General features: G+C 37.9%; 1 protein-coding gene across 1 annotated transcript; it reads right to left on the bottom strand.

The window, feature by feature from the left end:
• Positions 1 to 3,475, bottom strand: s1pr3a (sphingosine-1-phosphate receptor 3a). Its single transcript, XM_079424918.1, has 2 exons — positions 3,124 to 3,475; positions 1 to 2,230 (listed from the first exon to the last, which is right to left on the bottom strand). The coding sequence occupies exon 2, from the start codon at positions 2,124 to 2,126 to the stop codon at positions 930 to 932; it is 1,197 nt and encodes a 398-aa protein (XP_079281044.1). The 5' UTR covers positions 2,127 to 2,230; positions 3,124 to 3,475; the 3' UTR covers positions 1 to 929.
• Positions 3,476 to 23,570: the final 20,095 nt, after the last annotated feature.

The raw sequence follows: 23,570 nt of genomic DNA, 5'->3' as shown, positions 1-23,570 counted from the left end.
ACAGGCAAAACCATTTATTACGAGGCTATAATGATGCATCTACCAAGTGACAAAATAATAGAGCTCGGACTGCATTCATATAGACTAAATGTGTTTGTGCATTGCTTTCACTATTGCTCTGTGGTGCAATCGATTTCAATGTGATGTCACAGCTCCCTCTAGTGGTTACATGCAAATAAAAGCAGCACAGACAAGGCAACCTCAACATAAGATGCCTGTTTTTCTTCACACTAAAATATTAGTCACACTTCAAATTTTATGGCAGTTTTATGTCCGTTAGCAAGTACTACTGAGCAGACCAATCAAAATTTCAAGACATTCACAATGCAACAACCTCATCTTATATTCTGCCATGTAAACAGATCCACAGAATATTAACTATAAACATCCACAGTCTTTTTTTAAACCACTCAATTTGTTAAAGTGTATTGCAGCTAGCTTGTGTAATAGGTAAGAATAGCAAACTATTCAAAATGTTTTTGTCTAGTAATAAACTGTGGGAAAATGTTAAAGGTCAGTCATACACACAGAGTGCTATAATAATGCATATAATACTGTTAAGGTGTCTTCCTTCATGCAAATTGGATTATTTTGATAAAAAAGATTGTACATCTAAGCTTTTCGAGTGATTACATTCTGTAGTGGCTCTGTTATGTGCTCACAGCACATGCTCCGTTTCATAAATATTAATACATGTAGAAGTAAATTCAGTTTATGTATCCTCTGGTCAGCATTTGTTCAATCTCACTTTGATTGAGTTTGTTGCTCTTTGAAATCTCATCGGCAATGGATGCCTTTTATATAAAAGCAAATCCAAGTTTGTAATCCTCAGAGAGCTGAAGAGCAGTCTAATGGCAAGGAACCATCGCCAAACATCTTGGGAAATAAAAAAATCCCGCTCTTTTGTGCTGACTCCCTTAGTATCTTTTTCAAAACTTCCCCAAAGAAGGATGCGCCCCAGCTTTAACCAGCACTGCAGACAGTAGGTCACCTGACCCCGAGAGGTGGACAGCCGGTGGCGACGTGTCCCCATGCTGATGGTGGGAGTTTGATGGGGTGGGAATTTTACCTGGCATCAGGGAGGACTTCGCTGCACCACTTGCCGCCCCAGCCATGCTTGATTTGCTGTTTTCTGCGGTGGGAATGACTGTTCCTGGATGTGCCGCCCCTGCCACCGTGGGTATAGAGTCCAGCTGCGTTGGACAGCAACAGCAGCATAACACGCGGAAGAAGGCGCCCCGCATCTCACGGCTGGAAAACGTGTAGATGAGCGGGTTGAGGGCGGAGTTGAGCACGGCCAGAGCGATGAACCAGTCCACCTTATTGAGAACCGGGCACCGCTTTGGACTGCATCCCACATCCAGCAGCAATAGCAGAAAAAGGGGAGCCCAACAGGCCACAAAAACTCCCAGTACTATCACTACTGTGCGCAGAAGTGCGAGTGAGCGGTCCGATGGCCGGGAACTCACTCTACGCCCGCTGGAAGTCACTAGCAGGTAGATGCGCACGTATAGCACCACGATTGCCGCTAGAAGGGCTGTGAAGACGCTGATGCAGAAGGCTATGTAGCTTTTGTCGTACAGTGGTAGGACAGTGGAGCACGTGTGGACTCGGTCCAAACAGTTCCAGCCAAGACTAGGCAAGGCGCTCAGCAGGACCGAAACAGCCCAGCAGGCTCCCAGGAGAGCTAGCAACCTCCCTCTTCCTGCGGTCTCACACGGCCGTAGACGAACCATCGTCATGTGGCGCTCAATCCCAATAGCGAGCAAGCTGAAGGTCGAAGCACTAAGTGCCACAAACATGCTCCCCTCTCGCAGCAGCCACTGGCCAGGACTGAGGAAAAAAGTATTGCGGCCAGAGGTGAAGATGTTAACCACGTACGCCACTCCAGCTAACAAGTCCGAAAGTGCCAGATTGGCGATGAGAAAGTACATGCGGCTGTGGAAACGCTTGTTGCGCCATAGTGCCAGTAGTACAGTGATGTTCTCCAACACGATCAGAGCCGAGATGCAAATAAGGAAGGCAGTCTTGTATGTACCGGTGCTTTTTGGCCTTCCCCACTTGCCCGAGTGGTTGTAATGGCTAACTATAATAACATTCATTCCAGGTTCAACCTCGTCATCCATTTTCCACAGTCTCCGTAAGCACTTTTGAACAGCAGATGGCAGCTATGAGCAGCTTCCAGTGAGAAAGTTGGGGAATGACTCCACCGCATCACACATTTTGATTCCTGATAACAAATAGAAACAAAAACAAACCAAAGAAAATATTATCTGACTTGACAGCAGAGAGTAAGAAGAGAAGATGTGATTTAATATGTCAGCGCAAAATGTTTTTAGGATAGTAAGATTGTTTTAGCTAGTTGAATCTTTTCTAAGGTAGTTTAAGGTGGTCTAAGCAACATTAAACTAGCCAGCAGACCAGTTTGGGAGACTGGCAAGCTAGTTTTAGGATAATTTAAGATGCTTTTATAGCAACGGTATGCTGGATTGTTTCACACAAACAGTTCTGAATATGAAGTAGACATGGATGTGGTTTTACCTTGTGAAGGTGCAGAAATGTTCAGATAATGTTTTTGTGCCAATATTGCAATGCATTAGGTCATATTTAAAATAATAATTATCTATCTATCTGTATTATATTATCAGATTAGATTAATTTATTTAAACTTTATCACCACAGAAGCTAACATATGGCATGCTGACACAAGAACAATCAGCCACCGTAAAGTACTGAGACTTTCACTTGAATTATAATGAGACTAGCTTTAGGCTATTGTATAATATCTGGTGTGATCGGTTGTTTTTCTTTGATGTTAGGCTTTATCAACAGACTCTGACTGCAACGATAAAGCCTGAATTAAAGCAGACTAATTCACATGTTAACAGTTATGCCATAGTTTTAAGTCGTTCGGTGACTTTAATCCCTATAATGTCTTATAAAAGTGAAAGTAAATAAAAAATGTTTTACAGTGACTTATTGGAAAATTAGAACCATGGTAATATTTTGTACAGGTAACGAAATAAAAAAATAAAATAAGCACAGAGCTGTGTGTGAGAGAATTAGAATAGCCTACTAAAACCACTTTTCTTTATAAGATTATAGGTGATGAAACAGACTTACCAGTTATTTATCTTGAGAGATGCACCTACATCTTGGGTTACTGGTTAATAAATAAACCTTTAAATGTTTTAGGAGATAAAAACCTTCCAGCATGTACTCAACGACCAGACGTGTGGAATTGTTATCCTTGAAGCACTGTTCACAAAGTCGAAACGGCTTGCATCCGGCTTTTTAACTATTTCCAAGTTTTTGGACTTGACTGTAAGTGCTGTCAGATTATTAATGAAAATAATTCACCTGCGAGTTCTCATCGTAAAGTCCAAATTACCCTCCTTTCCTCAACAACACTTGGGTTTTTTACAGGCAGTGAACGTTCCGTCGTCTGTGTTTGGATGGTTCTGAATTTGAGTTTGTTTGGAAAGGGCGCGCGCGCTAATATTTCAGACCGTGATGATGAAACGCGCACATGCTCGAGCATCCTCTGATGTTTGTGTTATTCCTGTATCATTAGACTGGCATCCCACATAACTGAGGGAAATTACTGGGTTAAGTCATGCAGGATGACCTAACCTCGTACAAGTCATCATAATGATGACCTCTGGCACTTGACTTGAGCATAAAGAAGTGTTTTACACGACATGTTAGCACGAGAGGGTGAAAGAGAGCGAAAATACCATGCATTGAAATATAGACATGCAGTAGACTGCATTTTGATTGTTTTAGCAAGTTGGAATGAAGTTGAAAGAAGTTTATCTCGACAATATGAATTTCTGTGAGCTAGGATTATGACTAATGATATTTGTTCATTACGGCACTGATCATAAAAATGTAATTTCATCATTGCTATGATTTTCTTTCTGAATTTGACTTTAATTAATTCTGACTAATGTGGACTGGAATGTCATAAAAGTAATACATACAAGTCTGAGATCTATATTCTTCTCAAGTCATTATTAGCCTATTGTTAGCATTGCCCGTTTGTGAACAAAACAGATCTTGTCAATTGATAGTGTGTTCCAGTTGATTCATTCATTAATACTTACTGCTTCAGTGATTCTTAAGAACTGATTTTATGATACTTTTTAAGATTTTGTGTCTTTTTTGAAGCATGAAATCTAGGCTACTTCAGTCCCCATTCATTTTAACTGCATGGGAAAAAGTTCTTCAGAAATTCGTATTTTGTGTTCCACATCCAAAAGAAAGAATGTAATTCGAGTTTTGAACGTCATGAGGTTGAGTAAATGACGACAGATTTTCACTTCTGGGAGAACTATTGCTTTAATGGGGCATCCAAAATAACCCAAACAAATGTACGTGACCGATTGTGTTTTTTGCCTGAACACATTTCCCCTGATGGCAAGCCAAGACCCACAACATTTCCACTTATACATCTCATATCCATTCTTTGACCAAACATTGTTTTTCATGGTAAAATGGGAAATGCCATTTATTCCCTCCCCTTTGGGGCAACAGGTCATCACTCTCCCAGAGCCTTGACCCACTCAAGACACACATTCAAAACAAAACAAAAAAAGTTCTGTCTGGTTTCATATACATGATTGGCCTAAAGTTAGACCTTGGCTTTAAATAGCCTTGCATTCTGCTCTGTGGTTATTAAATATAAAAACATCAAAGCTGCTTCTAGAATGTGAGCGTTTCTTGCACACCGCCTTTCCAAATTTGTTCTCCCTTGCTGTGCACAACCCAGACTTCACATTCTCACAGTATTCCCAGAAGACAGTGTCCAATCTAGCACTCTAGCCTGGGGATGGTGCATGGGCAAAGGAATGTTTGGGGAGGGGGGTGCTGCATGGACCACTATCACGTTCTCTTGGTTCTGATCTCCCCCACTTTACTCAGTCCAATCATATGGAAGATCTCAAGCTGGGTGAAGGAAATGTGGTGGCTACATGAAGATTTACACACTTAAAAATAAAAGTTCCAAAAGAGGGGGTGCAATGAAGCAATGGCATAGAAGAACCATTTTTGGTTCCTAAAAGAGTGAACAGTTCTTAAAAGAACAATCTTTCTTAGTGTGAAGAACATTTTAATAACCTAAAGAACATTTATGCAAAAGAAAGGTTCTATGATTGTTAATGTTTTTCACAGAACTATCCATGCCAATAAAGAAACTTTGGTGCAATGGAAAGGTTCTATGAAAGTTAAAAGTTCTTCATAGAACTATTAATTCAAATAAAGAATCTTTTGTCACAATGGAAATGTTCCATGAATGTTGAAGGTTCTTCAGGGAGCCACAGATGCCAGTAAAGAACCTTTTGTGCAATGGCTGTTAAAGGTTCTTCATAGTTCCATAGAAGGCAATAAAATCTTTATTTTTAAAAAATGTAGGTGCAATTAATACTGCCAAAGAAACCCAAGACATTGTTATGGCCGCTGTACCTACTTCCTCATTTTGTTTAACTTGGACTTTGGGAAAAGGAGATGCCTTAGACGCAAAGCCCCTTGCGATTTATTTTCCGAGTAATTAGCCGGTCATTTTTGAGGTATGTTTTTAATAGCAACATGTGCTAGATTTATTGTGCTGGTGTTTGGTATGCTTATGGGTACTGCTGTGAGTCAAGGCTTCCTGACACTGAACTTAGTGGTGAGTTGGCTGGTGTTTGGTATGTTAAATTCAGTGGGAACTCAAGGGGTATGTGTTTATAAGTGTAGGAAAAAGAAAAATCTCTTGGGCCTTCACCTTTCTGCCCTAGCCCATGCCTCCATCCTAACTGCCCTGAGCCCATACCCATACGCCTCCAGTCCCTCGCGCTCAGACACCAAACATCTGGCTTTTGCTTATACAGTAACTTACCACCTTTTACTAGTTCCCATCAATAAAAGCTTCCTTTTCCATTAGCTGCACATCCACGCTACATCAGAACACAGCCTGTTCTCACATTCACATTCTCATGATCCTTCAGGAATCCAAGAATGTCTTCTAAAAGTCCTTTTTGTATAGCAATCACAGTCCTCTCAGACAGATATCTTCTGAAACTAGTCTGAAGAGTATCTTATCTTGGCTTTTCTCATTGTCTCTTATCAACTGGCGTTTGGGGCATTTATAGTCCAAATGTGTTCCTCTCTAAGTATACTCTTGACATTTGTTGTATTTCCTTCAGGTCTTTTTGGCTTGTATTTGAACTGCTTTTATTTTAAAATCAAGAGACATTTGTGATCAGACTATTTGTGGATTGCCAAAGAAGGATGCACACATTCATCTGTCAGATTCAAATGGATATACAACTTCCAACCCAAAAATTATAATAATTGTGAAGAAATATTTAAAGGTGCCATAGAATGAAAAACTGTCTTTACCCTGGCATATTTAAATAATAACAGTTCTGTACATGGAAATGACATACAGTGAGCCTCAAACACCATAGTTTTCTCCTTCATATGTAAATCTCGTGATTAAAAAAGACCACTGAAAAACAGGCGAATCAGAACATAACACCGACTGTGACGCAACAGTCGGGATCACTACGCCCCCAACATTTGCATAAACCCGCCCTTGTTCTAAGCCGGCCGAACCATCAGAAGCTCTGCAGGTATTGTAAATAAACAAGCGCGGACAACAGCGAAAATAACAAAATAAATGTTATGTTCCAGGCCGTGCAGGGGGTGTGAAGTGCAGGGATGGGTTGGTGTCTGTATTCAGAAAGGCACAGAAAGCAAATAACGCGAGCCACTAAAGGGACATGGTTAGCTCCTTGCTAGCGGTAGCCTGTTACAGTACATAAGATTTCACTCTCAGTAAGGAGAGATGAGGATGATGGCGAATGACTTACAGATCCTGAGCACCACTGACAAGCATCTGATCTTGTGAAATGTGTGGTAAGTACTGTTGCTCCATAATGTAAACATAGTTTGTGTGATCGCGTCTCTTGAAAGTGAAACTATAACGCAATCGATGGATCGTTCAAAAGCAGTTTCAATGCCTCGCATATTAATAACGGCTCCCTGATGCCCGCGTTTTATATACAGTATAATTACCCGACGATATAACTGCGAGAGAAAGTATTTAAATATATATTTTCCTCCCTGTGCTTCCTTCTTGCTGATGAGCCGTACTGTGAAACAGCCAATCAGAGCAGAGCTCATTATTATTCATGACCCTGCCAAATAAGCCAATAACAGACCGTTTCATTCTAGGGAGAAATCCTAGGGTTGTAAATGGACATGTAAAATCGTTTCTAGAGATTTTTTTTCCCTTACCTAAGCCACATACCTTCTGTGTAGATATCAGAGAACAATTTAAAATACTGTATCAATGCATTCTATGGCACCTTTAACCTTTTATAATTGATACACACAACTATTAAGGTAAAATATTTCAGTGCTGCCAATTTATCGCCTTAGTTGCCAAAATCCGAGGTTTGAATCCAAAATTAGTCAATAATCCAGTTATTTTATCTGAGATTAGTTAGTTTTGCAAAATATTGAATGAAATTATATATAGAAATTAATTTATTATAAACCAGAGTTATTAAAGTTAACTAAAACATAAAAACATTTTCGTTACTTAAAATAAAGATTAACTTAAATAAAAACAAATGTTTAAAAAAAAATCTATTTCAGCTAGGCAACATTTCTCATTTTCATTTAGCTGAAGTACCAAAAAAGTAAATGTGTTAAAACTAAATCAACTAAAACTAATAAATATATATGAACAGACATTAAAAAAACTAATAAAATGACAATCACACAACAAATTCACTAAAACTACTAAAATGAAAGTGAACACACAAAATATACAAATCTAATTTGAAATATTAACAAAAACTATAATACCGGTAGTTTAGATTTCTAACAATCATAATGATAATGATCATATATAGCCTTATACAGTATATGTCATTTACAAGGGGAACTTTTTAACAACGTGAATTTATTTGGCTTGAGCTCACTCTGTTAAGCACTAAATAAACTTCTGCCCTTTGCTGTTGTAAATAACTTGTGAAAAACTTGGATGGCCGTCATGTAAACAAGCCTAGCACTTTGATTCCACTCGGTACTTTCGGGACAGACTGGGAATGCTTTCTTAAACCAAATGTTTGAGGGTGGGGATGGAGACATTTGTGCCTTTTAGATGTATCCATTTCATGTTAGATGTTAAGTGTAGAAAGAGGTCATCTATCATATCAAACCGTCTCTGTCCCCACGGATTGGACCGGACCATTTGTTTTCTCTGGAATTCAAGAAATATGCATTTTGGCTCCATATGTCCAAACAAAACTTATTCTATGTTTAGCGATGGTGTGCAAGGTCAAACTAAGACTCCCTTAAGGGTGTGATGGAAGGCTGGAGTGAATCTGAATATGTGTTATTATGTGTCCCAGAATCAACTCTCTATAACTTCTGGACGAGTATGTCTTCAAACAGCCTGAGAACCTCTCAATGAAGAAGGTCCAGTCACCATCCAGTCCTCACTCTTCTTAACACATCACCACATTCTCAACAGTCTGGGAGTTCTTGACACTGTTTTAAGTGAAGGAGACATTCCAGTATATGTTATTATTCAACTCCCTCTTTCATCTGATAATGTGCAAACTTAAAGCTTGCATTGGACCATGCTAGGATGCATTTAATGAATAAGTGAAATTCTGATGAAGTGATCAGTCATCAGTGTGAAAATAATGAAGGAAATATATTAATATATAAATAAACTAAACCTGCTGGGCCTTAACAATTCCCTGTGTAATTGGATCCTGGACTTTCTAACCAGAAGACCTCAGTCAGTCTGTGTCGGCCACAACACCTCGAGCACTACCACACTGAGCACAGGTGCCCCACAAGGCTGTGTGCTCAGCCCGCTGCTCTTCATGCTGCTGACCCACAACTGCACTGCCAAGTTCAGCTCCAACCACATCATCAAGTTTGCTGATGACACAACAGTGGTAGGTCTCATCAGCAACAACGATGAAACACACTACAGAGAGGAAGTGGCACAGCTGGCTGAATGGTGTGGCACAAACAATCTGTCCCTGAATGTGGGGAAGACAAAGGAGGTTGTGATGGACTTTAGGAGAAACTCCGTTGACCACCCCCCACTGACCATCGACAGCTTGACTGTGGAGAGAGTCAGCAGCACTAAATTCCTGGGGGTGCACATCACAGAGGATCACACCTGGACCACCAACACCATGTCACTCTCCAAAAAGGCACAACAGCACCTACACTTTCTCCGCCGGCTGAAAAGAGCAAGTCTCCCTCCACCCATCCTCACCACATTCTACAGAGGCACCATTGAGAGTGTGCTGACCAGCTGCATCACTGTCTGGTACGGGAACTGCAGTGCTGCTGACCGCAAGACCCTCCAGCGGACAGTGAACACAGCTGCAAAGATCATCGGTGCCCCTCTCCCCTCCATCCTGGACATTTTCCTTACACGATGCTCCAGCAAAACCAACAGCATCGTGAAGGACTTCACCCATCCCTTCCACAGTCTCTTCCAGCTCCTACCACCAGGAAGACGGTACCAGAGCATCAGTGCCCGCTCCGCCAGACTGCTCAACAGCTTTTTCCCCCAGGCTCTGAGAGCCCTGAACTCAAATCACCCTGCCCCCCTCTGAAACCCCATGCAAACCCCTACCTCCTGAAACATGGACCACCCCCCACCCCAAACTTTACCATGAAACTTTTTTGTGCAATTCGAAGTGTGCTACACACAGGGGAGTGGGCCTGTACAAACCACCTGTAGTAACACACTCTCCTCTATGTGCACTAGACACTTTACACACACTGCTGCGTGTACACAATCCCACAAAAGACTCAGCAATATATGTATGTTTACATGCTCATGCACTACAAATCATCCCGCACTGTTCCCCAACCAGCTGCTTGACTCAAATGTTTCTCTTTGCACATGTACAGTATTTATGTGAAGCATTCGTATAGTTTGTATTTTGTATCTTTTATTTTTTAGTTTGTATAGGGTAAATATTTAAATATAGTATACTTATAGTTAAAATCTGTCAGTAGGTTAGTAGTGTATAGGTTTATAGTGTTTTTTTACTTCATTGTTGTATGTCTGTATTTATGTAGCACTGTGGTCCCGCGAGGCACGCCATTTCGTTCCACTGTATATCCCCACATGTAGCGGAATGACAATAAAGCTCCACTTGACTTGACTTGATATAATATTTACCATATCATACCCCTATATAGGACATATTATATCATGCCACTTTATTTGCATATAGCTTTATTTGATTTAAAAAAAAAAAAAAGTCTAGTTATTTAATTGTGCGAGAGCTCCAAACGACGGTCACACAAGATTAATCTTAGTTGTTGTTTTTTCTTTTTACCAAACAATAAAACATGTTTTGTATAATTACTTGTAACATATCCTCTCATTAATATTCTATACCAGGCCAATTCAGTGTCACTGTTATTTAGAGGATGAATAGAGGGACTGACCGTGGTCTTCTACCAGTCAGACCCGACATAAAGATAGAGATCTGCAGGGGTAGCACGTGCCCTGTTGACCTTCTCACCACATCCAATGAAGATCAAGACTGACTAACAATTGAACCAACCTTCCCAAAGCTCCATGGCTCCATGACTGTGACTCACTAACCAATGTGCTAAAAACAACATTACCCTCAATAACTCTAAAATCCTGTCACTAGAGAACAATGCCAGATAGTAAATCCTTATTACCCAAATAAGGGTTCTCTTTCACATGTTACTGCAGCTCAGTGCTTTTTAGCGTCATAAAAAAGGACATAAGATATTCTATTAGCGATGATACCATAATTATAACAGATTTTCCAATCTTGGATGTTTCCCTTAAACTACTGTACATTTATTACTGAAATGCCACAGATAGTCAGATTACGATCACTATTAGTACTGCTCATAATGTGTGTAAATGTTTCAGAACTAAAGAAATTAATATGACGTTTGAAATGTTGAGAAAAAGCTGTATTATACTTAAGTTGGGTTGTGGCTCATGGGGGCCGCCATGTTGAGATCACATGACCAACTGAATACAACAAAAGCTTCGGTAACAGCAACCTTATGATTTTGCATAATTGACCCTTCGCCAGAGTTTGATTGACAGGCGATCATAATACAGAATCTGTCATTTGGTCCGACAAACAAAACAGACGGGAGAGTAGATTAACGTCGGCGGGCTTGAACTTGAAAAATAGAGTGTGATGTTATTCCGTGGTTGAAATAAAATACTTTCTGATGTTCATTCATGTTTATTTTGTGCTATAACTAGTAGAGAACAAGAGATGATCAGTTCACATGCTGCTTGAACTGAGGCGCTACAGCGATCTGACACAACACATTAAAGTGCCACAAAGCTGTATTTATTGTTTGGATTTCTTACAAAATGACAAAATTTGAAAGCTGACACTTTGTTTTATAGCTAAAGTAACCTGCTTTGTCTTGTCTGTCGGCATGTAGTCAGTTTCCTCTTTGGTCTGCGATGTATATTTCACTGCGTGACAGCATGATTTGTGGCGTAAGAGTGCTATGGTTTGTCAGACGTAGCAACAGCAACTAAGGGGGACAGGTTTCGCGAAAGGGTCAATTCTGCTTGTCAAAGCTTGTTCCTGCCGGTCACAGTTACCATTGTTCGGCGAATTTTTGTAGGTGAAATCTAGTCATTTCAATATGAATCCTAATACGAAGATTTCCCCACATGGATTTCGCAACAGGTTGAAGTTGGTCACACTGATTTGTTACATTGATGTTAACAGAAACAGAACTTTGATGTTGACAGAAAAGTGCTTGGTTTGAAAGTGACTTCTGTGTGAGTGATAGTTCGGCACTGTCTGTAAAATTTCACCAAAGTTTCACTAATGTCACTGCACCTTTTGAGTGAAAAATAAAATTATTCAGTTATGAGATATGAGATTTATAAGATAAAGTTTAAAATAAGTCACAGTTTGAGAAACAAAGTCACAATTGCAACAAATAAAGTTTGCGAGTCAAGTCGCAAGTTCCTTTTAATTTAGTTTTTTTCCTGTGGTGGAAACAGGCTTCCATTACATACATAAACAAAAATGTAGTTTTCCGTTCCTTTTTCAGAAGAGAAGACTAAATAATGTGTAATGTGTGCAAGTTTGATGCATTTATATAAATGACATTGAACATGTGTGAGTGTTTGAAAGTGGCTAATAATATTAATGATAATGCAGAATGATAAGAAACTTCTGGTCTGGTTTAGATGAACGGGTACTTGAGTGTTATTCTTTGGATAAACTTAAAATCTGCTCAATGTGACGTTGATCACAGATATAAACAATTGCATTTTACCGTGAAATTCCTCTTAGTTTATGATCTGTAAAATTTCAAGCTGCATTGAGATAACAAAGTCTGGCACGGTGCCGTTTCCGCTGGTCTCAAACCAGCCTACACACAGCCAGGACAACAGACTTAGAAAACTAATTTTGGATCAGGTCTGAGATCTTTGGAGCGCATCTGTCTGGCACATTTTCTCTTCTCTTTCTCCCTGCGTCAGCACCTTCACCGCTTGTGTTTATAGACCTCTGAGACTGGGCGTGTTGTTTAAAACTGGGCTTTAACAGAACTACCTTTTGTAGGGGGGTTTGCAGACGCACACTGTGCTAACGCTACGGTACGCCTGAATGGGTGATTAGAGCGACCTGCAGTGGGGAGAAAGTGTGGAGGTTGAAGATGCTGGAAGGTCATGTAGTGCTGGGAGGGTTCCTTACGAGAATGCGGTGTGAAAATAAACTTAGTTTGCAGCTGGGCGTGGGGAAGAAAAAATAAATGAATGGATGTGGAATTATCTCTCTAATGAGCTCATCCTTTCCTCTGCCTCCTCCCAACTCGCAGACCAGATGAAAAGCAGTGTCTATTTGAAGTGAAAACTGACAGTGTTTTAGTTCGTTTTGTTAGACGTTAGCTAAATCAAATTTGATGTAATCAGTAAATTATTTGTGTACCAATTATGCTATTTGAAATTGTTAACACAAGGTATTTTAACATAATTCTGGGTTATATTGTTGTATTTGCATGTTTCATTTTGGGCAATTCACAGTATATACCTTTCCAGATTCAATGCTAACTTTAGCAGTGTTAGTCTTGCTCTGGAACATTTTTTCATAACTCAGACTTAAAAGTGATTCTAATGCACTTAAAATGTGTGAATTGCTTAAAACATTTTAACAGGAGGTTTAAAGGATTAAAGCATACTGTCAAAAGCCTTTCAGTGTCACAATTTTATCTTATGCTAAAAGCTAAAATTGAAACTTATGCAGTATTTATAGCTCCATGTCCAACAATTTCAAAGGCTTCAAATGGAAAAGATTCCTGTGATGTGACACAATCACAGCCAATCAGAACCAGTGTTGGGGAAAGTTACTATAAAAACATTGCATTACAATATTGTGTTACTCCATAAAAAAAGTAACTAATTGTATTAAATAGTTACTTTTTATATAAAGTAATGCCTTACATTACTTTTGCATTACTTTTTGTCACCTGGGCTGGGCTTGCTTATTTGTTTTTTAATAACAAAAAACTTAAAAGTTATATTTTTGGCAACTGTAAAAGCCCTTTCACACCAAAAGTCAAATGAATAAGGCTCAGGCTGAAGGAAGTGCCTCTGTAACTCATTCCCGAATTCTCTCAACATGGGGACAGAAGAGCTGTCAGTGAATAAATGGGAAAACAAAGTAACTGGCATTACGTATTTAAAAAAGTACCTCCGATATTTGTTGTAAATTAAAAGTAATGTGTTACTTTACTAGTTACTTGAAAAAGTAATCTGATTACATAACTAGTAATGCGTTACCCCCAATACTGATCAGAACATATGTGATGTTTAAAGTGTCCTCTCACAGCTGGTTGAGATAAAAACATTTAGCATTCTGTCACCTTGTCATGTCTTGTCCAGGCTGAACAGTTAGATATTAGCTTAAGAATGTTTATCTAAATATAAACCACTCCAAATCCGTTTCAGTATAAATCCAAATGCACCATACAAACTTTTAAAGATAAACTTAACTGTGAGTTAAGTACTGTTCATACCAAAGACGACAACTACAATTATGAAGTATCGCACATGAAAAAAGTCCACATCACAAATATAACGATAACAACACAGAAGAACGATATTGTTGGAATCACTTTCAAAACTATTCTTTCCAGATGATGAACAATAAAAACATTGACAATCAGAAACCACTCGACTTTTAACAGTTTGAGCATGAAAGCAGAAGACAACAAAACTCCAGTGTGCTTATAATAAACAGACCATTATCATTCATTGGTACGGACGCTAATATAGTTATCGTTATATGTTATTGTTCTTGGTATGAACTGCAATTAAGTCATATCCCCCTTCGTCTCTATTAAATCCTAGAAAGGGTCTGTGTTGTTCAACAGCAGTTTTCCAAATTATTTTTAGCTGTAGGTCAGCACGCCCATAAATGGTTCATGCTGAGGTGTCTCCTGGGAAGGAGTTTTATCAGTAATAAAGTGCCTCATATCAAATCACGGCCTCGCAAAAGGGTTGTTGATTCTCACGGCATCCATTCCACATCAGCTCTAAAGAATTGTTTTCTATGGACTGGACCCAAAAGATTAAAACAGAACCCTCTGAGGAGGCCGACTGTCACAACTAGCGTGAAAGGCTAAGCTTTTTTTTGCTTCATTCGGAGCAAGTGACAACATTAATACTTGTTGATGGCTTACATTTTGTCCTCAGATGACTTTTCAATGTTTTGTTTAGGGTAGCGAATAGAGTATATTTAGCTATAAGGCATGTTTATGCGAATGAATAAGAAATATGTTGAAATAGCTGGTGTCTGCAGTTATTTACATTGGAAAGCGCTAGGCACTGGATATTTAGCTTGACACTCAATATCTGTCCGCAAATGCTTTTCAAGATGTTGCTTTTCCATATAAGGCCTTTGGAAATGGCCGTTGAATGATTCCACAACACTTCGAATAAATAAACAATGTTGTATAGCGAACTAGCGCTAACCGTTTGAGCTCCTACACAAGAGAGTGATTGTGTTGGATATCTGAGGCACTTGTGTGTACCTGAGTCGGAGCGTGAATGTGCCGTGTGTCTGGACGGTTTAATGACACCGCTCAAAGCCCAAATTACACTCAACTTGCTGTGTACATTTGGAAAAGTAACACTTAAAGTCCTGCAACACTGAATCTCTTGTGTCACATCAAGAGGTTGAATTAGTGCTGCTTGCAGCTAGCTAATCCTGTCGACGTACCTGGTTATGTTTAGCCTCTTAATCTCACTTTTCTTTTCTTTTTATTCTGTGATACACTGAAGGCAAGACTATTTAAATGAACTATACTGAAAACAGAGCAGTAAGAATGTGTGAAGAGAGAGGGATATTTGTCAAGGTAAACAGAGAGGCTGCCTTGAGTAAAGCTGTCAACTTTAATTGCTGCTTACAGGAAACGCTCCTCCGAAGTACTACCTCTGGCTTTACTAAAACTGCCTCCAGCTAGTCTACAATGAACTGACAGAAAACTATAAAAAAAAACTGCAATAAACGTAATGATCACTTACAGTTTAGAAGGCTTTCTATTATTACTGTTACATTTTATTATCACATCATCACAACAGGAGACATATAATATTTGCTGGGAAAACTTGATGCGACAATGCTAGGGTGGCTTGCCGGTGTTTTGATGCTAAATTGTCTTGAGGGGTTGTTAGCATATTATGTCGCAAGGTGGTTTCTAATTGGTACACCCCCAAGATATTCTGGACTCTGTAAATATATAGTATTTTATTGCTTATTTAATCACCCGTTAGGTACTTATAAAAGTAAATAGCATGTTTTGAGTTATCATGCATGTCTGTATATCTGCGAACAACATAACTTCAGACGTTTACTCTCAGATAATCCTGTTTTTGTAAGAGCTCAGACGGTGTGTTGCCGTTCTGAAAAGAAGCACAGGCTCAGTAAAATAAGCACAGGCAATTGGGATCCGATCCTAAAACACGTCGGCTACCGCTACAGGAAGAGCTGCAGCCCTGCGCTAGTCTAAACTAAACATAATAGAGGTTTAAATCCCAGTTAATCTAGATTGAAGGATGCGGTTTACTCTGGGAACTCACTGAGGGCTATCCGACCATCAGTGCTGGGTTTGTCTACGGCCTTTACGCTGGCATAAACATCCTGTTTATACTGTGAGAAAGAAAGAGAATGACGTTAGACATGTTAGACACACTCACTGCTTTTGTCCATATGTTTTACTATAAGCAAGAAAAATTAGATTTCATTAACATTTCCGGTCCCAATTTATATTAGGTGGCCTTAACTATGTTGTATTTACATTTAAATTAATCATTTAAGACCATGCACTTATTGGGCACATACATGTTTTTACATTGTAATTATATTTTTAAAAATAGCTGCATGTAATTACATCTGTAATTTAATTTCTGTAATTTGTTACACTGTTGACCCGTCCCTTACACTTTAACCCACCCTTAAACCTACCCATACCACCCTAAGCTTACCCGTATCCCACCTGAAAAGTGTTTTGTGATATAATATAGAAGTACATTGTACTTACTTTTTGATGTAAGTACATAGCAGTTAAGGCCACCTAATATAAAGTGGGACCACATTTTCTTTTTATATTTAATGTGGAGTCTATATACAAATATAGCCTATAATAATTATTTATACATATATTTATATTTAAAAAGTGTTAATTTAATTAATTATTATGGCATAGATATTAGAAAAGTTAAAAAAGAAAAACTATAAATGATGTTTACTATAAAATTCCTCTGTAAAATATACTGTATAATGGCTAAGTCACATGAGAAATCCGTAGGCTAATGATCAGGCACAATACACGGATAAGACTTGAATTTGTGACATCCACAAACTAGACCACATTTCCTTATTTTTAACCGGAATGACAAAATCCTTCATTATTTTCAGCTGATCTAACCGCTAACATGAGCCTGTGTCCGCTGAGCCTGTGCATGCGATAAAATGACTAACATCCCATCATGGCACCAACCATGATGCGTGACCACTTTTATGTAGAATAACTTTTTTAGAAGACTGATATGACTTGTGTTTCGTGCCAGTGTATCATACATTACTTTCAAACGTGATGTTCAGTTATATTGTCTACTTCAAGAAAGCGGACTGAAAGTCGTTATATGTTGCCCCCCTGTGGTGGTTAGTTAGTGTCAAACCACAGGTTGGGTTTTAACTGTGTTTGCTTTAAAACAATCAGAAAAAATCAAATTTGAATGTTGATGAAGTTTAAGTATACATATTTCGAATACTACACACATAGAACATGTATAATTATAGCCTACTATCGGTGATAAAGTGTGCAAACATTCTAAAATGAGCTGTTTTCAATTTATCTGTAGCCTATTTTAATGTCTGTACAATGCTTTCACTGTGATATGAAATCTGGCAAATAGTATTTGTGTTTATTTAGGCCTGACTCATTCATTTAAACTATCAGCACTTCTATTTTAAACGTTTTAGGGGAAATTAAATCATGTTTTTTTTTTTTTTTTGGTTCATTTGGCTTTCCAACATCCTGAAACCACTGATAAATTACTCAAAATACCTCAAATATGTGAGATGTCATGCGCTCTGATAATTGATGTGGGATGCTTGACTGTGTTAGTTAAATGACCGAGTTAATATTTTGCCTAATAATCATGTGTTCGGTATTCTGCTCTTATTTTGGCGCTTAAGCTGTGACATTAATAGAAAAGAACACAAGTGAGATAACTCTGACATTGGCAATGTTGACATTACAAGTGAGGAATTGATCACTCACAGTTTCAGATGATTACCAAACCAGCCAGTGATTGAATCATGCAAAAAAAAAACAAAAAAACATTTCTGATTTTCCAGGACATTTAACGTAGCTACAACGAAACTGGATTATTTGCAACATGTTTGCTTTCATTTTAACAGTTGATAGAAATAGAGAACGATTGATATACGCTACAGTTAAAGAGAAATGATAACTGGAGAACTCATGTGAAGTACATGCGAATATCTTGTGTTTGCATTAACATGCTCAAGCATGGTAACCGTATTATGGTTTTATCGGTACATTTGCCTGAAGGTTAAATAAATCAAAGTTAACGACGGGAAGAGATTATTCTCATTTTAGGAGTCCACAAACATTGCCCCCTGGTGGTTTCTGATAATTGGTACATGTTGTATATTTTTATGCACCACCATCCACATTCTTGCAGGTCTGACAGTTCTGTGAGACATAACCTAAACTCAAAGATCAAAATAAACATTTTCTGACCATTTTCTTGCAATTCTGAGTTTATATCTAGAAATATAGCTTTTTTTTTGTTCTGAGTCTTCCATCGCTGCCACTGAATAAAAAATAAAAAGTTAATTGTGACATTTATCTCACAATTCTGAACTTTTTTTTCTTGCAATTGTGAGTTCGTATCTCACTTTTCTTCTCAGAACTGTGAGTTCATGTTTTTTTTCAGAATTGCGAGGTAGGCTATAAAGTCATAATTTCGAGATATAAAGTCAGAATTGCGAGATATAAATTTGCAATTCCAATAGAACTCGCAATTGCGAATTTATCTCGCAATTCTGACTTTATATCTCAGAATTATGACTTTATAGCCTACCTCGCAATTCTGAAAAAAAAAAAAAAGAAAAAAAGAATTGTTAGAATCTCAGAAGCAGCAAAATGTTCACTTGGCTGCTATGTTTCTTCTAGGCTACATTAATTTATGGAAGCCTGTTTCCGCCACTGAATAAAAAAATTTAAAAGATAATTGCGACTTTTTATCTCACAATTCTGACTTTTTTCTCAGAATTGCGTGATATAAACTCGCAATTGCGAGTTAAAAGTCATAATTCTGAGATATAAACTCACAATTCTGAGAAATAAAGTCAGAATTGCGTGATATAAACTTGCAATTCTGATAAAGAGGCCTAGAGTCAGAACTGCGAGATATAAACTCATAACTCACAAAACTCACTTCTGACTTTTTTTCTCAGGATTACGAGTTTATATCTCGCAAGTCTGACTTTCAATTCTGAGAACATATCAGTATTTTTCCTCCCTCAAAACTGGACTTTAAACTCGCAATTGCGAGTTTATATCTTACAATTCTGAGAAAAAAGTCAAAATTGCGAGAAAAAAAGTCAGAATTGCGAGTTTTTATCTCGCAGTGGTGACTTTATATCTTGCAATTCTGAGAAAAAAGTCGGAATTGCGAGAAAAAAAGTCAGAATTGCAAGTTTTTATCTCGCAGTGGTGAGTTTATATCTTGCAATTCTGACTTTATATCTCGCAACTGCGAGTTTATATCTCGCAATTCTGACTTTATATCTCGCAACTGCGAGTTTATATCTCGCAATTCTGACTTTATATTTTGCTATTCTGACTTTATATCTCGCTATTCTGACTGTATATCTCGCAACTGCGAGTTTATATCTCGCAATTCTGACTTTATACACTCACCTAAAGGATTATTAGGAACAACATCAATAAGCTATTCATAATTTTTCTCTACCTCATATTGCTGCTATTCAAATACCCTGTACAACTTTTTGCACATTATTTTTTGCACATTCCTCTCATTACTATTTGTCAACAACATACTGACCTGCACATTTATATTTATATTTTTTTATCTTATCTTATCTTATCTTATCTTATTTTATCTTATCTTTTATTTTATTTTATGTTTGTACTTCTTCTTAATATTTGTATTCTTTATAATTGCACTGTCCTTGGAGCGGACCTGACCTACATTTCACTGCTGGTTATACTCTGTATAATTGTGTATGTGACAAATAAAACTCTTGAATCTTGAATCTACTAATACTGTGTTTGACCCCCTTTCGCCTTCAGAACTGCCTTAATTCTACGTGGCATTGATTCAACAAGGTGCTGAAAGCATTCTTTAGAAATGTTGGCCCATATTGATAGGATAGCATCTTGCAGTTGATGGAGATTTGTGGGATGCACATCCAGGGCACGAAGCTCCCGTTCCACCACATCCCAAAGATGCTCTATTGGGTTGAGATCTGGTGACTGTGGGGGTCATTTTAGTACAGTGAACTCATTGTCATGTTCAAGAAACCAATTTGAAATGATTCGAGCTTTGTGACATGGTGCATTATCCTGCTGGAAGTAGCCATCAGAGGATGGGTACATGGTGGTCATAAAGGAATGGACATGGTCAGAAACAATGCTCAGGTAGGTTGTGGCATTTAAACGATGCCCAATTGGCACTAAGGGGCCTAAAGTGTGCCAAGAAAACATCCCCCTCACCATTACACCACCACCACCAGCCTTCACAGTGGTAACACGGCATGATGGATCCATGTTCTCATTCTGTTTACGCCAAAGTCTGACTCTACCATCTGAATGTCTCAACAGAAATCGAGACTCATCAGACCAGGCAACATTTTTCCAGTCTTCAACCGTCCAATTTTGGTGAGCTCGTGCAAATTGTAGCCTCTTTTTCCTATTTGTAGTGGAGATGAGTAGTACCCGGTGGGGTCTTCTGCTGTTGTAGCCCATCCGCCTCAAGGTTGTGCGTGTTGTGGCTTCACAAATGCTTTGCTGCATACCTCGGTTGTAACTTGTGGTTATTTCAGTCAAAGTTGCTCTTCTATCAGCTTGAATCAGTCGGCCCATTGTCCTCTGACCTCTAGCATCAACAAGGCATTTTCAGGACTGCCGCATACTGGATGTTTTTCCCTTTTCACACCATTCTTTGTAAACCCTAGAAATGGTTGTGCGTGAAAATCCCAGTAACTGAGCAGATTGTGAAATACTCAGACCGGCCCGTCTGGCACCAACAACCATGCCACGCTCAAAATTGCTTAAATCACCTTTCTTTCCCATTCTGACATTCAGTTTGGAGTTCAGGAGATTGTCTTGACCAGGACCACACCCCTAAATGCATTGAAGCAACTGCCATGTGATTGGTTGATTAGATAATTGCATTAATGAGAAATTGAACAGGTGTTCCTAATAATCCTTTAGGTGAGTGTATCTCGCAATTCTGTCTTTTTTCTCGCAATTCTGACTTTCAATTCTGAGAACATATCAGTCTTTTTTCCCCCTCAGAACTGGACTTTAAACTCGCAATTCTAACTTTATATCGCGCAATTCTTCATCTCAAGATTGTGGTTTGACAGTCATATTTTAAACAGTCAAATGCAGTGGAAAAAAAGTACTTATATAATTTTGTCAGATCTCAATCTATTTTAGGACCTATTGTAAATAAAATGTAGTTTTTAATCAAGAGATATATTACACTGTGAATCAGATGTTAACATGTGTTTACGGCTTTCTCTACATGTTGAATTGTTCCACAGAAAATTTCTTGTCAGCTCTTCTCAGTCAGACCACATCCTCTGAGAAACTGATGCAGGTGTTTGCAGACTTTACGTTCATTTCTGATCTGAAACCATTAGTATGGTTTCTGTTAGTCACTAGGATTGGGCTTTGGGCTAGGAAGCATAGCTTATAGAATATTAGGGCAAAAAGACGACCTGTACTGATAAACACACACTGATACACATGATGAGTTTATCTGCGAGCAACACACTCGTCACTCCCCCTTCATTCTCTCCAATGAATCTCCATGTGTGATTAGTACAGCAGATCACATGGAGTCTATCTGCCCGTCCAATGCCGCCACAACGCAGTCTGTGTGTGAACATGTGCAAGTTCCTCTTTTTTGTAATTAAGGCCTTGTATAAAAATCATGATCTTTACAATAAACTAATATTTGAAGAGCTTGTCTAAAGGGGGTCTTGGTTTTGTTTACCAAGACTTTGGATACAATAAATCCATGCTATGCTAAACTGTATGTAGGCCTATTAGAATTTTAAATGAGTAACTTAAATATCATATGGACTCTTTACCAAAGCTGTGTGACCATCATTGATACTGAAGGGGTGGGATTTTCAATTCTCATTTCTTAAATTTTACATTTTGTCCACATCTAATCTTGAATATTGATTTACATCATTGTGCATTAGTGAATTTAAGATAAAAACATATTTTATTAATACATAGACAAGTATCAAGAAAGCAAATTAATAACAGCAGAACATGTACAGATGTGCAACTAATTTAATCCAGTTTTTTCCTAATTCCTTAAAGAGAATGTGTATTTTACTCCTTGAAACAAACTGCATTGCTTATTTAAATAATAATCTAAATAATAATATTTATGAAAGAAAGAAAGAAAGAAAGAAAGAAAGAGAGAAAGAAAGAAAGAAAGAAAGAGAAATATTCAATGAATGAATGAATCAATCAATCAATCCAAAAAGTTAGTGAAAGAATGTGTTTTATTCCTGGTCACTATTGTAATAAAATAAAAATACAAATAAAAATGCTCAGTTGTTCAATAAGACCCCAAAGTAACCTCCAAAAACAAAGTAACATACAGTGGCATGCAAACGTTTGTGAACCCCTTGGAGAATCTGTGAAAATGTGAATAAAACAAAATAAGAGAGATCTTACAAAATGCATGTTGTTTTTTATTTAGTACTGTCCTGAGTAAGATATTTTAAATAAAAGAGGTTTACATATGGTCCACAAGACAAAAAAAAAAAAAAAAGATGAAATTATTAAAATAACCCCATTCAATATAACCCCAAACAAGGCACTCGTAAACAACCATCACAAAACAAAAAACAGTCGTGGATCATCCAGGTAATCACACACAGTATTAAGAACCAAGGGTTCCCAAACTTTTGAATGGGGTTATTTTAATAATTTCAGTTATTTTTTTTATTTTTTTTTTTGTCTTGTGAACTGAATGTAAACATCTTTTATGTAAAATATCTTACTCAGGACCGTACTAAATAAAAAACAACATGCATTTTGTAAGATCTCTCTTATTCACATTTTCACAGATTCTGCAAGGGGTTCCAAAACTTTCGCATGCCACTATAATTTAACATTAACATTAATAATATATATTGAAATAGTTACTTTGAATTGTAATAATATTTTACAGTATCAGCCTACAGTTGTATTTTTGATCAAATACATTGGCCTTTGTGAGCTCAAAAAACTTTTCAAAAACACAAGTCTTACCCTGAACTTTTGAACGGTACAGTGTTGTATATTTAGCCTAAATATGATGATGATAATCAAATGAGGCAGAGCTGTCTTAAAAATATACTAATAATAGACACTTTAAATAGACAATAGAACAGTTGAATCTATAACATTGACACTGACATCATCTTCAAGAGCTGCAAACTGGAATTAAACATCTTTTTATATGACTTTACACTAAACATATTACGAAGTTAAAACTTCTGCAATTTCATTCATAGTTTATAACTTCTATTACAAACTCTAAAGTATATTTTGCTCACAAAAATCACCGGTGGGATCGGTTTCCATTCAACACAGACATGTACAGTGCAGATGAGATCCTGTATTCTTAATTTGAGATGGTTTGGTGGCTATCATGAGAGTTAGTCAGAATGTAAATTCAATAGGAGTTCTACACAACATCCGGGCATTCCACC

This window comes from Barbus barbus, assembly GCF_936440315.1.
Source record: "Barbus barbus genome assembly, chromosome: 9".
Classification (NCBI taxonomy): Eukaryota; Metazoa; Chordata; class Actinopteri; order Cypriniformes; family Cyprinidae; genus Barbus; species Barbus barbus.
Note: the sequence above shows the minus strand (reverse complement) of the source record. Positions and strands in the feature narration are given on the sequence as shown.